We start from the raw sequence: 12,666 nt of genomic DNA on the forward strand, positions 1-12,666 counted from the left end.
AGATAGACCAGAACTATTCTTGTCACAAGCCGAGCTTTCAAAGGAGGGCGTTTAAGGCCGAGACAAAGTATTGATACAGCGTAGAGAAATTACAAAGAATAGAAGATCCTGGGTCTAATCATAAGCTTCTGGGAAGCGTCAGTCGACTGGTCATATGTACAAGACAGCATGGACTGGGTAAAGCCTGACCTAGAAAATCAGTCCAAAGACAGAGGGGAATCCAGAATCCATCTTGTTATCAGATCCTGATTAGAAGGAAGGTCATTCAATATGCAGAGATGAACCGAAAGTTGCACTGACAAGTGCCGCCTCGGGCTGGTCATATGGAACCATATGGCTAAAGAAAAGATCTGAGGTATGCATTACGCAAAACAACTAAGATACGCACCCTGCTTCGTGAACTGTTACAAAAGTAACATTTCCAGCACCGAATCCACCACGCCCTGCAGAACGAACAGTTCCGGCCAGAACACCACCCTCGATTGTGATCCACGGAATCGACTGAGCTGCAACAAACTCATCATAGAATTTGGTATCTAGTTGTTCAACCCAGCGTTCGTTGCCAATGAAATTGCACATCATATCTGGAATGGTTGATTAGTACACGCTATAACCGGCTACAGCATCTTATCATGTTTACCAGCATTTCCAGCATAGACCAATAGTCGGACGCCATCGTTGATAAGGTCGGGTAAAAGAAGCGCACTGTTGTGTGCGCCATCGCCTTGCCTAGAAAACGCCTGGTTGACTTCCATATTGCAGGCTTCAAATTCGATAGATGGATTAGCACCAAGCGCAACTTTGTTCTTCCCGTCATTCATCCAAGTTGCAACATGATCCATCTCCCGGTAGCATAGCTCCCCATCCTTGGCCCGATCGCATTTCCGACGCACGTCATATGGATTGAGTCCGAGTTCTACATGAAGTATATTAATTTGGGAAGCAACAGTAGGTAGAAAGAATATCCTTACGCATGAGAGGTCCAAACAATTGAGAGTTACAATACAAGAGCGCAGGAACGCACGTAAGTCGCGAATTGAATGAGTAGCAGGAGTTGATGAGTCTAGAATTGATATGAACAAATAATACTGTCTGCGTTAGAGTTCAGAATCTGACCTTTGGCACGTTGGAATCTTCGTGCGCAGCGCTTCACATTGAGGACCACTAGGATCATCGTAAACGGCATAAGGACCTTCGCAAGCCCAGTCGGCTATAGAACCCATCTGAACATAGGGATTTGTAAGCCCATTTGCTAAAACAACCGACGCCAAATTGATGATCTTGAGTTGGGAGGAACCAGATGTAGCCAAAGACAGCTCTTTGTTCTGCTTGTAGATGACGTTGGCAATGTTTGGTGCGTATGTACCGCCATAACTCTCCGCAGCAATGTGGAATGGAAGACTGGAATATTCGGGAAATCTAACAAAGAAGAGTTCGAGGAAAGCATAGACATCTTTCCCGGCCACTGGACTAGTGTCTACCGAATTCCCACTCGAGCTGTAAGAATAACCAACTTCGACTGGCTGATCAAGGAAGATGATATTGGCATGCGTGTTCCAGCTGTGAGGATTCACGGTAGTGTTTCTGCCTTCGTCACTGATACGACAGGGACCGAGTTCAAATAACAATCCAGTTGAAGAGCTACAACCTGAGTTTCAAGTAAGTTTTTCAAGTGGGCGCAGTAAAGAATGGTCGTAATAACATACCGGGTCCACCGTTCAACCACATTATTAGAGGTGCGTCCTTTGGTGAATTTCTGGATTCGAAGAACCTAGAATACTGACTTAAGCGGTAAATTCGAAACAGAATGTCGGAACATACCAGAAGAAAAGGTGTTTGTCCTCTTGAGTATCCAGATAACCAGAGTACTGTTTGACAGATGGATCGCACAACGTTGGTTCCGTGAGCCTAAGTTGATGAGAACCGAAAGCCGGATGTGACACGAGCTCATCTGGAGGAACGTTTGAGTTGAACGAGTTGAGGAAACGTGAGGGAACGCGTACAAAGAAAATCATTCTGTTTGATATACTCTCTTCCATCATGAATCCAATTCTGCATGTTCTTCTTCCCTTTGAGGATCGCCTTCTTAGCATCACTCAAGAATTGGTCAACAACGTTCTTGACCACGGACTGGTCAATTGGATGGTACCCATTGCTGAAAACTATCTGCTCGGTAGCGGAGTTGGATAGTGCGCTGGGGAGAGATAATAAAGGTAACAACCAAAAACTCCTCATGGTGGTTGTTAAGAACGCGTCGAAACTATCCTAAAATGGTAACTTCAGCCTTTCAGGTAAGTTGCCGGTTAACGGCGCTTGTCCACCTTCCCGCACATACTGACAACTGCTTCGATCTCATCTCCGATATGGCTCTACCCTCTACAAAATGCTTGGACCACATTGTGTATCTTACACCTCCAGGATCGGTAAATGAGACTGCAGAAGATTTTCGAAAGCTCGGTTTCCAGTCAGTGAATTGATTCCGCCCTTGAATATCATGATTTACTCTACTTTGTTCTGTACAGCGTACTCCCTGGCGGGCAACACGCTGATGCTCTTACTGAAAACTCGCTTATCGTGAGCTGTGGACGATTCGTCCTTGTACTGCTATCAATCGCTACGTTTGTAGATCCTGAGTGATAGCGTTTATTTGGAGCTTATTTCTTTCGTAAATCCTGTGGATGCATATCCTCCTGGGAGCCCAGCACGTTTGGCTCGCGAGAATCATCCGTGGGCAGTAAAGGCCCCAGGTTGGATAGATTATGCATTTCTCGGGAATGGTTCAGAAACTGTCCGTATTTCCGACGTTATCAACAGCCGTGCCAAGGAAGGAGGCGACGATGGCTTGTATGGTCCTGAGATGCCAGGTGGTCGGAAGCGCCCCGATGGTCAAGATCTGAAATGGCTCATAACTCCTCCACGACGCCCAGCTGAGGGAATAGAACGAAGGCTCCCGCTCCCATTTTTTTGCGGGGACGTGACGCCCCGTGACCTTAGGGTGCGTGTTATACTAGGTTATACTGTACCTTTTCGCCAGTGGATCTTTCGTCTTATCAAGTGATCCATCGTCCTCAGGTACCCAATGAACCACCTGCAATTTTCGAACATCCATGCACGGCTCTTGGGATTGCTTATGTACGATTCGAGGTCCCCTCGGAAAGATGGGACGGGCTATCCCGAAGTCTCGACTATATCATTGGGTATTCCGGTGTCACCTCCGCCGATGCTGAGCGTGAATGGCCGCTAGACACTGTCAAAACACTTGGAGGACACAGCTGTCGTTTGCTACTTTCCGCGAGTGAAAAGGATACTTCAGGGATTACAGAAGTTGCATTCTACGTGAAGAACAAGCCATCACAAGAGACCATCAGAACTCTTTACGCGCAAATCCGCTTTGTGCAGGTTTAACGTTGTATTAATTCGGTCCCATGACGTGAGATAGGTGGGATGGTATCATTGAACTGTTCATTGATATATCACTCATTTTTATCTTTCATCTTCGCTTTGCTTCAAGAATTGTACCTCTCCTTGTACATAGTATGAATTTGAATTGAGAAGTGTTTTACGTTCATGACTCGAAGTCAAGCCACGCAGAGATATGAAGAAACTAGGTAATGTCTGGTAATGTATAGATACATTGAAGGTGAGCATCAGTGAGTATAGAATATAGGTACTCCGAGGAATATTAATATACAGTTCAAGGAAAATCGCTACAGAGAAACAATCAACGAAGCATAGGGGATACAGTATTTGATGAGAGATTATGTCCGAAAACGTTCGGCAGAGGAATGTCAGAATTGGGTATTGTGATACTCGTTGAAAACTCGTTGCTCGTCAACATATGACATGTCGAAAGGCATGAAATTTCCGGGAGCCGAAACTTCATTAGCCAGTCCAAGATTAAAGTTAGTGAGCGCGTTTTGTTGCATCATGAAATCATTCCCATAAGAGGAGAAGGAATCGTATCCTCCTTTTAGGTCGTAACGTGGTTCATGTTCCACTTGTGGGCACCAGTATACGGCAGGTGCAGATTCGTGTATTCCGAATTGGTTTACACCGGGCATGAATCCTGTGTATTGCTCATCGCTTTGATTGTACTGGTACGCTTCGTGATAGGAATTATAAGGAGAGGAGCTCGCTGACCAGGAGGATAGTGGCGAAGTTGATAGTGTAGACGATGGGATTCGAGTGAGAGACGGCGCTATTGGCTCTCCGTTCCAGCCTGCAAGCGACGATAAACCTGTCGTAAAAAGGGGGTATTCGGCTGGGAGGGTGAGAGTATTGGAGCTAGGTTCAGAGCCATAGCCAGAGACAGAGGGGGGCTGCTGCGTTTCGGGCAAGTATTCCTGATGCTCGGAACCATGCGAAAAGTTTACCTCCAAAGTTCCAGGATATTCGTACCACTCAGAACTATCGGCTTCGGAAGGGGCTGGAAGTGGTGGCTGAATATCCAAAACATGCGACCGTGCGCGGCGCAAAGAACCAGTGACTCGTTCCTCTCCTCTCGGCAAAAACGAAGGTGCTGAAACGTGCGTCGGGACAGAGGAAGATCTGGCCTTCGAACTCTGGAGATTATTTTTTGTACCAGCGCCAGGGGGGGACCGATGTTTAGAAGATGAAGGGGCCGGCGCCATTGCTACCTTTGGGATGCGATTTCCGTGAACGGACTTGCTCCTCTTGGGTTGATAGCGATACGCTGGATGAGCTCGTGCATGCATAACCTTCTCCTCCTCCGCTCGGGCTTGCCAGTAGTCTATTTCACCTTGGGGAAGCGCTTTCCAAGCGTCCCCCGCTCGTCGAGACAATCCTTTGCTTTTGACATCAGAGGACTTTCTTCTGGAGCGATTGGCCTTCGGACCGCGAGCATTTAGACGTGAGTACTCTTTACGAAATACGAAGAAGGAGTTCGGAGGGCGAGGCACGTAGCCTGGATCACCTTTTCTCGGAGGGTCGCGCGAGACAGCTTCCTCGATTTTTGAGGTGGGACTCGGTGAGTATCCAGTAGAACTATCCGGATCGATGGAAAATGTGATAAACCCTTGTCCGGAACCAGGACAAAGGACGTCTTCCCTGCCCTGTTGGGATGGCGGCTCCCAGCCAAAGACGCGAGACATTCGACCGAGAGTACTCTAGGGAATTGACAGAGAAATCCAGAGAATATATAGGCAGGCCTGTTGGCCCTATATGTATAATGAAAGCCGATGGAATCGCCGATTGCCTTCCTCTTAAGGCTTAACAAAAAATATCGGGTCTTTTTCTCTCTTCTGATATTGCCCTCGATCACGATCGTTTGGACTGAATGCAATAAACAATTAGCATAGGCGCTCATCTGATTGCAGGGATCGGTAAACCTTCTTCTGATGCTATGTATATGTCTAGAAGGGATGAGGAGAGACAGGGAGAAACGTTGGAAAAAACTGTCAGTCAGGACAAATAATACAAGTTCAAACGGGGCAACTTTCACATATTCACATCTTTCGCCCATGTTTGTCTGGAAAGAGACTGTAGAGGGATGGGAGTATGCAGAAGTATGCTTGAGTATGCTCAACCATGTGCAGATCTGTTTAAGCTTTGGAGATAGTCCCATTTGGCAAAATTTCTACCGAGCAGTCGACAAATGACTGGATTGCAAATTACACCATGACGACCTATGACAACCCATCCCAATATAGTACTACTTGGAAGAGCTTTGACCTTTCTTCTGGCTTTCCTCAAAGTAGTAGCAAAGTCTGGTCGACTTTCATGACAACCTCAAGCGACCGACTCGGACGGTTTCGAGGATCAATCGTTAGAGACTGGTATCAAACCGGAAGGTACCCCTACTGGGTGCCTCAGCATTCAACTTGAACATCAGGTCGTCTGTATTTGCATTAATCAATTGTTCCTACCGAATTCCGCCGGTTTGTAAACCATATGGAACCACATAGAACAGCATAGAACCTCATAGAACCTGGGTGGAATTGTCAAGGACATACTATGGGCTGTCCAGAGAGACTGAATGATATTACAAGTAGGGAGGTGGAACTAGAGGAGACACTCGAGAATTTAGAAGAATGCCAGGATATACTAGGATATACTCAATCTTCACGTCTGAAAAAAATTGTAAGTGGGAAATCGTACGCGCTCATGAGAACACGTTGAATATCCGCCGTAGGCCTAACGCGGACGATACATTTTTGCCTGCGGTTCCAGTAAGTTGGTTAGCCTCTCGGAGTATCGATACACCGTGCCCGTATCCCCGCCTGTCATTTGAACAAAACAGTCCCGACGTACTTCATTTAACCGACACGTTAGAACTGAAAGAGAGTACCAGGCGTTAAGCAACCGAAGAGCGCTTAATATCAACTGGTCGAGGGGGGAGTCTGCCAGGTGGTCGGCAACCATCGGCATTGACAACGTGAGGCAGCCTCGAGTTAGCTCGAGTTCGTCGTCCGTTCATTGTTTATGCCCATCTCTTCGCTGCTATGTACCGATGAGAGCCTTGATATTCTACTTGGCAGAACTCAACTCACAGTCTATTGTTGCAAGGGCACGAGCAAACACTGCCTCAACTTCTCATAGACGACGGAAAAAGAACAGAAATTAGATGAAATTATATCTAACATGTCATTTTTCTCCAAGAAATCATATGTACCCACTTTTTCTACTTACTCGAGTCTCAATAAACATTCTTTAACTCAAAATGCTGCTCAACCAATTTTCGGCTTTACGGCCAGTGTCACTGTGCCGCAACCTCGGCACTAGAAAACCTTAATCAGATATGAACCCTGAGTGAACCAGTCAATCTCAGGAACTTCTCGGTTGCTTACCGCCTGGAGAGTACCTACAATATCTTACGGTCCAGTTCTTCATGACACTTTGAATGATGGAATGAAATAGCATGATGGACAGATGAGCAGGAGAGGTTGAAAAGGGTTGAAACTACCAAGTTTCGAGTAACTTTAATCATCTTCGAATGGCAATGAGGCAGCAACCGACCTCCAATTTATGCTAACTTCGACCAGACCAATGAAAGGGCGTGTGTGCAATTTGCAAAGATCAAAAATCATACACTACAGATAACTAAGATTATAGGTACGTTTACAGAGAATACGATATCATATGTACCAACAGTACATACTTTGAGTATATACAACAAGAATTCGGAACAAATTATTCAAAACAGTCGTTATTTGATTGTCGTCAATGAGGCAGCGGAAAAGAGTCACTTGGGAGTTACAAGCCTTCCACGAACCTGGTGCCGCTGTTAAATGTTCTCGTAGAAATTTCAGAGTTTGTCGAACTCTTTCTCTTGTTCTCCGGCTTAAAATACACAGAGGAAGGAGAGTAAGGTATGGCCATGGCTTTAGGGGAAGCTGACCGTGGTATCGCAGAAATGTCGACGGGAGGAACATTAGGTATAGAGAATTCTGATTCTTCAGACTCGGATGCAAATCGGTTTGGAAGGGAGGAGTCGCTTAAATAACCGGGTGGGGGATGAAAAGGTGGATCCAGCGGGCGCGAGTGCGTCATGTACTGTCTATCCCCAAGTTTGATGCTTCTCAGCCGTTCAACATCCTGCATATCATCGTCCCATTCATCACCCAAACCTGCTTGTATCCAGCCATCACGACCTTTCATCCTGCGGCCAGCACTGTGTCTAATAGAGTCGAGGCCACCAGAGAACACGCCTTTCAATGACGCAAGCCATGATTTAGAAGGAGTGGAAGAAGGTTGATAAATGTAGGAAGAAGGCTGTGTGGTCTGATGTTGTAAACGACGCCGATGACGAGAGGCGATTGCCTCCTCAAATCTCTCTAGTCGCAAGAGAAAAAATGTAGCAGTGCATGCAATGATGATGACAAGAATTAGGCAAACAACAAGGGCGATGAAGCCTAGAGGACATTGAACGGGATGTATCAAAGTTGAAAGTAGAAAATATGGTACCTCCGACTGAACCACCTATCTTCGGTTCACCGCGTTCGTCCAAATGCAAACTCGATATCGTACCAATATCGATTCTTACGATCTCCATTTATTACCAACTATGCCTAGTCAATATGATAGTAGCTCGAGTTATTCGAGGCTGTTGACTGAGTGCTGGACCCGGAGTAGCTTTGAAGATTAAAGAGGTTGGTGCAGAACAGAAGGCATATGAGATGTGAACAAATACAGTGCTGGCACGGGTGGAAAGGGCGGGGTTCCAACTTCCAAATGGTAGGCGAATAGTAGTCACATGAACGAAAGCATGGACTTGATTTATCATTCATGTCTCCTCCTTCTTGCAGAAGCTTCCAAGTAAAATCGAGCACCCGAGCTGCTCACATCTTTCCACCTGCAAAGAGGCAAGAATGAGAACCGATTGCAAGGAACAATCTCCGCGCGACGTGCATAGAACTGTTGTGCGCGACGGATGCTGCGTTTATGTAGGAAATTAGAGTTAGATACATGGAAATGGTATAAAGGTAGGCGATACATATTATAACACATATTATGTCCGAGCAATAAGTTACCTATAGTTCATCGTCAATCAATTGCGTTTCCTCCCATCCATCTGGTTGCGTCTCTATTTGCGACGCATCTGCCATCGTGATATCGCTGGCCTGAGACTCAGGCTCGTCCGGAGGAGGCGTCAATCCGGTTTTTCTCTTCGTAGAGCCCTTTTTAGCACCCTCGTTCTGATTCGCACCAAACAAGCCGAACAACGTCTGTTGACGGGGTCCCTCCTTTTTCTCTGATGGTTTATCTTTCTCTTTGTTACTTTCTGGATTGGAAGGTCAGACGTAAATTGAGAGCAAGATCTGGGTCACTCACTTTTCTTAGCCTTCGCGGGTGTAGTTTCAGCCGCATCGACTTTTTCGAAAAAGCTTTCACTCTGCAAAATGGTCTTGTTACCTGCTTTTCTTGCGAAAGGATTTTTATTGGTTTCCGCTGCAGGCTTACGAGCGAAGGGATTTGTCTCTGGGCGTGAGGCGTAAGTATTCATCGAGTAACATCGGGAAGGTTTGTCGAACTTACTTTGTTTCGGCGGAGGCATCGGGACACCGATATCACTTTGGGACTCCATCTCTACGTCTTCAAAGTCAATTCGTTTACGCTTCTCCGATGACGGAGCGTTGGTGGATGGTGCTAGTGGGTCGCTCCATGTGTCCTCAGAGGGAGGTTGAGATGTGGAAGATGAGAATTTTGTACCCTCTACTGAAGGCGTAGCACGAGTCAAACCTGGTCTATAAATAGCTGGCGGCGGGCCGAAATCCTGGAATGCTTTCGGTTTTGAAATTGTACCATTCGAATCAACATCCGGAAGTCGCTGAGGACGAGTATCAATCTTATTCCACCGGCGACGCTTTTCTCGTGCCGCCTCGAAGCGATCTTCACTATTCTCTCTGATTCGTTTCAGTACCGTAACCTTCTCTTTAAATCCAACAAGGTGATAGAAGTCGGCAATTTTTGCCACAATATCGAAAGTCTGAAGGTTGTGGAGCAATTTCGTCAACTCCACCGCTCGGTTGATGTTGTCTTCCTTGCAGGCTCCTTGAATAAGTACGACAAGCTCCTTGTCGATTGCTCGTTCTTTGGAGAGGATATTATCTGTTGTTAACTCGTCCCCGTCCAAGCTCTCCATTGCCAGTTCTTTGAACAGAAGTTCCCTCTCAATCCTATTCCAGATTCAGTCGACGCCACTTTGTTGAACTTGTGACAAACTCACTCCTCCTCTTTCTCATTTTGCGTATTGAAAGGCATACGCAGAGGAAGTTCTTGAACAAGGGGCCTCGGAAATCCAGGATGCTCTTGGCGACCCTGAAACCTAATTAGTTAGACGTGGGACTGCCAGCCATTGCTAGATGTCATTTCATGCTTACCTTCAAAATCAGACACATGAATGTGTTTCCCGTTATACCAATCGGCCAGTACGACTCATCCTTCCCAGCTCGGCGTTCTAAAAGGTTCGTATCCAGAATGCAGACCCACGTAGCGTGGTGGGGGACACGATGTTTGACTACAAGGTGCACCAATCCAGAGCTATCAAAGATTACGGGCGCCTGAATGAATCATCAGTATCTATCATTCGCTGTCTAAAATCCAGACGCAGCTCACGCCTTCCTGAGTAATACCAATCCATTTGAGAGTATGTCCTTTTGAAATAGGAAGTTCGTCTCGCTGTCGAACGCTTAAATCGTCGAAATGGTATAATTTGTAACAAAGCGATTGAGAACCTGGATTATTTAGATGATCAGATGATAATTACCGCACCGTTGTAAAATGGCTCACCGTCGATCGTCGTTGCTCCCGGTCGGTATATTACCAACACCCACTCATCCCCTGCCACCATGGTGACAAAATCACCACCCAGAGCGATAATCCGCCGTTCCCGCCCTGTCCCGGAGAGAACTATTAGATGACCCTCGGATGTTGCCACAACGATATTCCCGAAGCCCATAAGGTCGCTGTCGGAATCGTTCTTGAAGCTTCGAGAGGGGGTCATACCCCCTGCACAGATTCCTAACACCTTTGTGTTTGTCTTCTTCAACGAATAGGTCCAATCATTTTGCGAGGTTGTCCATGACCCGTAAGGTTTGTATAGAACAAGCGTGTCGCTGGCAAATAATGCCCCTCGTTCACCTAGATTAACAGGTGAGCGATACAAACCCATGCAAATGAAGAAAATCGGCTAACCCAAGTACGCGTGATGACATTTGTGAGTATCGTTGAAGTGGTAACTCTTCCGGGCTGACTTGTCGAAAAAGTCCACACTGACGAGGTTATATTCCTCCTGTTCAGATCGAGTTGTCTCAATGACACCAAGCATATTGTAAGCTATTCAGGTTGAATGATATGAGCGAAGTTCAGGAATATATACAAGAATTATACCCAAATATCGCTTGTTTCCTTGGAACGGCGTTGCTCCGGGTTGAAATGCAGGCTGAGCTTTGGTGATGCTCACTGAAACCGATGTCAATCAAGAACAAGGTTGGTCGAAAAGTAGGAAGCATCTTACCCATTTCTTTTACAAGACCGTGAACATTTCCTCGAGACGTTGCGGGTTTGTCCTCCAAATAACCACCAACATCATCGATGACAAAATCTGCATCGTCAATGTTGAAGCCGTCTCCTCCTTCATCTCCTGCGGTAGGGTCATCTAGCTCTTCGAAGCCCTCAAGATCATCCAGAGAAAGTCCATTATTCTCGTCAAAAAGATCGACACCTTGCGGGGCACCCGAGTTAGACTTCGATGTCGCGGTCGTTGCAGGGGATATACGTTTGATGGAGCTCGGTAGATTAGAAGGGATAGGTTCGCGCCATCGTACAAAGTTTCCTGACGCATCTGTCCAAGCAATCAGGTGTTCCTTTGGGGAAAACGCAAGTTGAGTGATAACTGCTCCAGAAGTCCCTGATTGCCTGTAGAATATGAGAATACCGGATATGTCATGCAAGAGTTGTACTCACTTGGCAATAACTTGTCGTTTATCGGTGGTCCATATATAGACGGTCGATTGACAAGCTGTTGCAAGATATGCGCCATTCGGAGATATCGCTAACGCTGTGGTCGTTCCTGCAACTTCTTTGTCTACGAACTTCCCTGACTGCGCCCAATCCTTGCCCGAAATGCTTATGACATCTAGATTTGGCGAGGTGAGTGGAGAGGTGATGACAAAGCGTAAGATGGGTACCATGTGTTCTGGAGATGACATAGAATTGTTCGCCTGATGGATGCCAGATGACAGAACAGTCGTGCAAAAACTCCGGTGCACTGAGGGACAGTCATGAATGTGAGAACAGTAAGACGATGCAAAAAACACACCTAGGATCAGTAACTGAAGGTATCATGCCATCTAATGTATGCAAAATCATAGGCTCCTCTCCAGAAAGATCCCAAAGAATTATTTCTCCATCAGAAGCGCAAGTACTCTGTACAGAGTGAGTGAAGTTGTACTATTTCCTGGATAGCTACGCACAAGTATCGAAGATTTGGGACGCCAGGATGCTCTGCGTACATTATGCCTATGACCATACAATGTTGTGAGTTTCAAGGTGTCCTCCATATCAATCACTTTGGCGCTAGGATTGCTATAAAAGATCGCTTCAATTTGACGAAGACTGAGAATAATTTAATGGCACACTCTGAAGTGACTGCTAGTCGCGTCCCTTGCTCGTTCAGAGCTATACATCTTACAGCGAGAGCAGCTTCTTCTGTTATGTTACCGTGTAGTTCATCCTTATCTTTGATATATCGGCGAACACATCCATCCTCACTCCCTGATAGCCAGCAATCATCCTACGAGAAGAAAATGAGAACTGGTAGTTGCAGTATAGAAGAACATTGGCGCACTGAGGCTGCAAGGGTTGTAACAGGCTGCTCTGCATCTGTTGCATTTCCCGGTTCCTGCTCAGCTCCCTCCGCAGCCTTCCAAACACGAACGGCACAATCTGAGCCACCAGTAAAAGCGTGGCTGCGATAATATTGAGCATGTAATGGAAAAGAGAGTCCGGGCGCGGTTTAGCTCACGTTCCATCAGATGAGAATGCAAGACATGTATGCCCATCGCTATGAGCCTTCCTAGCAATTATATGGGGGAGCGACATGGAGTAGGAGGAAAGAGACGCGTTGTGTCACAATCATCGTGACATCTCGTGTTAGTCACACCACTGCAGGCCTTGACAAGACAGAATTTACGGAGATTTACGGAC

At 46.4% G+C, this 12,666-nt stretch overlaps 5 protein-coding genes across 5 annotated transcripts; 1 reads left to right on the top strand and 4 right to left on the bottom strand.

Annotated features, from left to right (window-relative positions):
* Positions 1-197: 197 nt before the first annotated feature.
* Positions 198-2,235, bottom strand: C8R40DRAFT_1158174 (carboxypeptidase C; the record flags this gene model as incomplete). The annotated part of the gene is made up of 9 exons (XM_046229708.1): positions 198-245; positions 301-337; positions 389-584; positions 641-916; positions 972-1,063; positions 1,117-1,648; positions 1,707-1,771; positions 1,822-1,951; positions 2,004-2,235. The coding sequence occupies 9 exons, from the start codon at positions 2,233-2,235 to the stop codon at positions 198-200; spliced, it is 1,608 nt and encodes a 535-aa protein (XP_046091821.1).
* A 78-nt stretch (positions 2,236-2,313) lies between these two features.
* Positions 2,314-3,580, top strand: C8R40DRAFT_1081562 (glyoxalase-like domain-containing protein). The gene is made up of 4 exons (XM_046227149.1): positions 2,314-2,464; positions 2,523-2,574; positions 2,627-2,995; positions 3,073-3,580. Exons 1-4 carry the CDS (start codon positions 2,364-2,366, stop codon positions 3,403-3,405), a joined length of 855 nt encoding a protein of 284 aa, XP_046091822.1. The 5' UTR covers positions 2,314-2,363; the 3' UTR covers positions 3,406-3,580.
* Positions 3,581-4,661: 1,081 nt separating this feature from the next.
* Positions 4,662-4,928, bottom strand: C8R40DRAFT_1021801 (uncharacterized protein; the record flags this gene model as incomplete). The annotated part of the gene is made up of 1 exon (XM_046223019.1): positions 4,662-4,928. A coding segment is annotated over one exon (267 nt), but the record flags the coding sequence as incomplete, so codon positions are not given.
* Positions 4,929-7,006: 2,078 nt separating this feature from the next.
* Positions 7,007-8,227, bottom strand: C8R40DRAFT_1081591 (uncharacterized protein). The gene is made up of 2 exons (XM_046227150.1): positions 7,924-8,227; positions 7,007-7,871 (listed from the first exon to the last, which is right to left on the bottom strand). The coding sequence occupies exons 1-2, from the start codon at positions 8,009-8,011 to the stop codon at positions 7,213-7,215; spliced, it is 747 nt and encodes a 248-aa protein (XP_046091824.1). The 5' UTR covers positions 8,012-8,227; the 3' UTR covers positions 7,007-7,212.
* C8R40DRAFT_1081605 (uncharacterized protein) lies at positions 8,228-12,580 on the bottom strand. The gene is made up of 17 exons (XM_046227151.1): positions 12,485-12,580; positions 12,308-12,428; positions 12,099-12,253; positions 11,934-12,045; positions 11,780-11,886; positions 11,649-11,728; positions 11,425-11,596; positions 10,976-11,376; positions 10,849-10,920; positions 10,654-10,794; positions 10,249-10,599; positions 10,075-10,193; positions 9,840-10,019; positions 9,686-9,777; positions 8,995-9,635; positions 8,791-8,937; positions 8,228-8,740 (listed from the first exon to the last, which is right to left on the bottom strand). Exons 1-17 carry the CDS (start codon positions 12,559-12,561, stop codon positions 8,490-8,492), a joined length of 3,219 nt encoding a protein of 1,072 aa, XP_046091825.1. The 5' UTR covers positions 12,562-12,580; the 3' UTR covers positions 8,228-8,489.
* Positions 12,581-12,666: the final 86 nt, after the last annotated feature.

Source organism: Lentinula edodes, assembly GCF_021015755.1.
Source record: "Lentinula edodes strain Le(Bin) 0899 ss11 chromosome Unknown C8R40scaffold_2, whole genome shotgun sequence".
In the NCBI taxonomy this organism is placed as follows: Eukaryota; Fungi; Basidiomycota; class Agaricomycetes; order Agaricales; family Omphalotaceae; genus Lentinula; species Lentinula edodes.

Excerpts from the sequence above, each read along its gene's own strand:
- C8R40DRAFT_1081605 (XM_046227151.1), bottom strand. The coding sequence starts at position 12,561 with ATGTCGCTCCCCCATATAATTGCTAGGAAGGCTCATAGCGATGGGCAT. Across the intron at positions 11,377-11,424 it reads AAACGACAAGTTATTGCCAA|GCAATCAGGGACTTCTGGAG; the intron begins GTGAGTACAACT and ends CATATTCTACAG. Across the intron at positions 10,600-10,653 it reads ATGTCATCACGCGTACTTGG|GTGAACGAGGGGCATTATTT; the intron begins GTTAGCCGATTT and ends CTGTTAATCTAG.
- C8R40DRAFT_1081591 (XM_046227150.1), bottom strand. The coding sequence starts at position 8,011 with ATGGAGATCGTAAGAATCGATATTGGTACGATATCGAGTTTGCATTTG. Across the intron at positions 7,872-7,923 it reads GATAGGTGGTTCAGTCGGAG|GCTTCATCGCCCTTGTTGTT; the intron begins GTACCATATTTT and ends AATGTCCTCTAG.
- C8R40DRAFT_1081562 (XM_046227149.1), top strand. The coding sequence starts at position 2,364 with ATGGCTCTACCCTCTACAAAATGCTTGGACCACATTGTGTATCTTACA. Across the intron at positions 2,465-2,522 it reads TTTCGAAAGCTCGGTTTCCA|CGTACTCCCTGGCGGGCAAC; the intron begins GTCAGTGAATTG and ends TGTTCTGTACAG. Across the intron at positions 2,575-2,626 it reads TTACTGAAAACTCGCTTATC|ATCCTGAGTGATAGCGTTTA; the intron begins GTGAGCTGTGGA and ends CTACGTTTGTAG.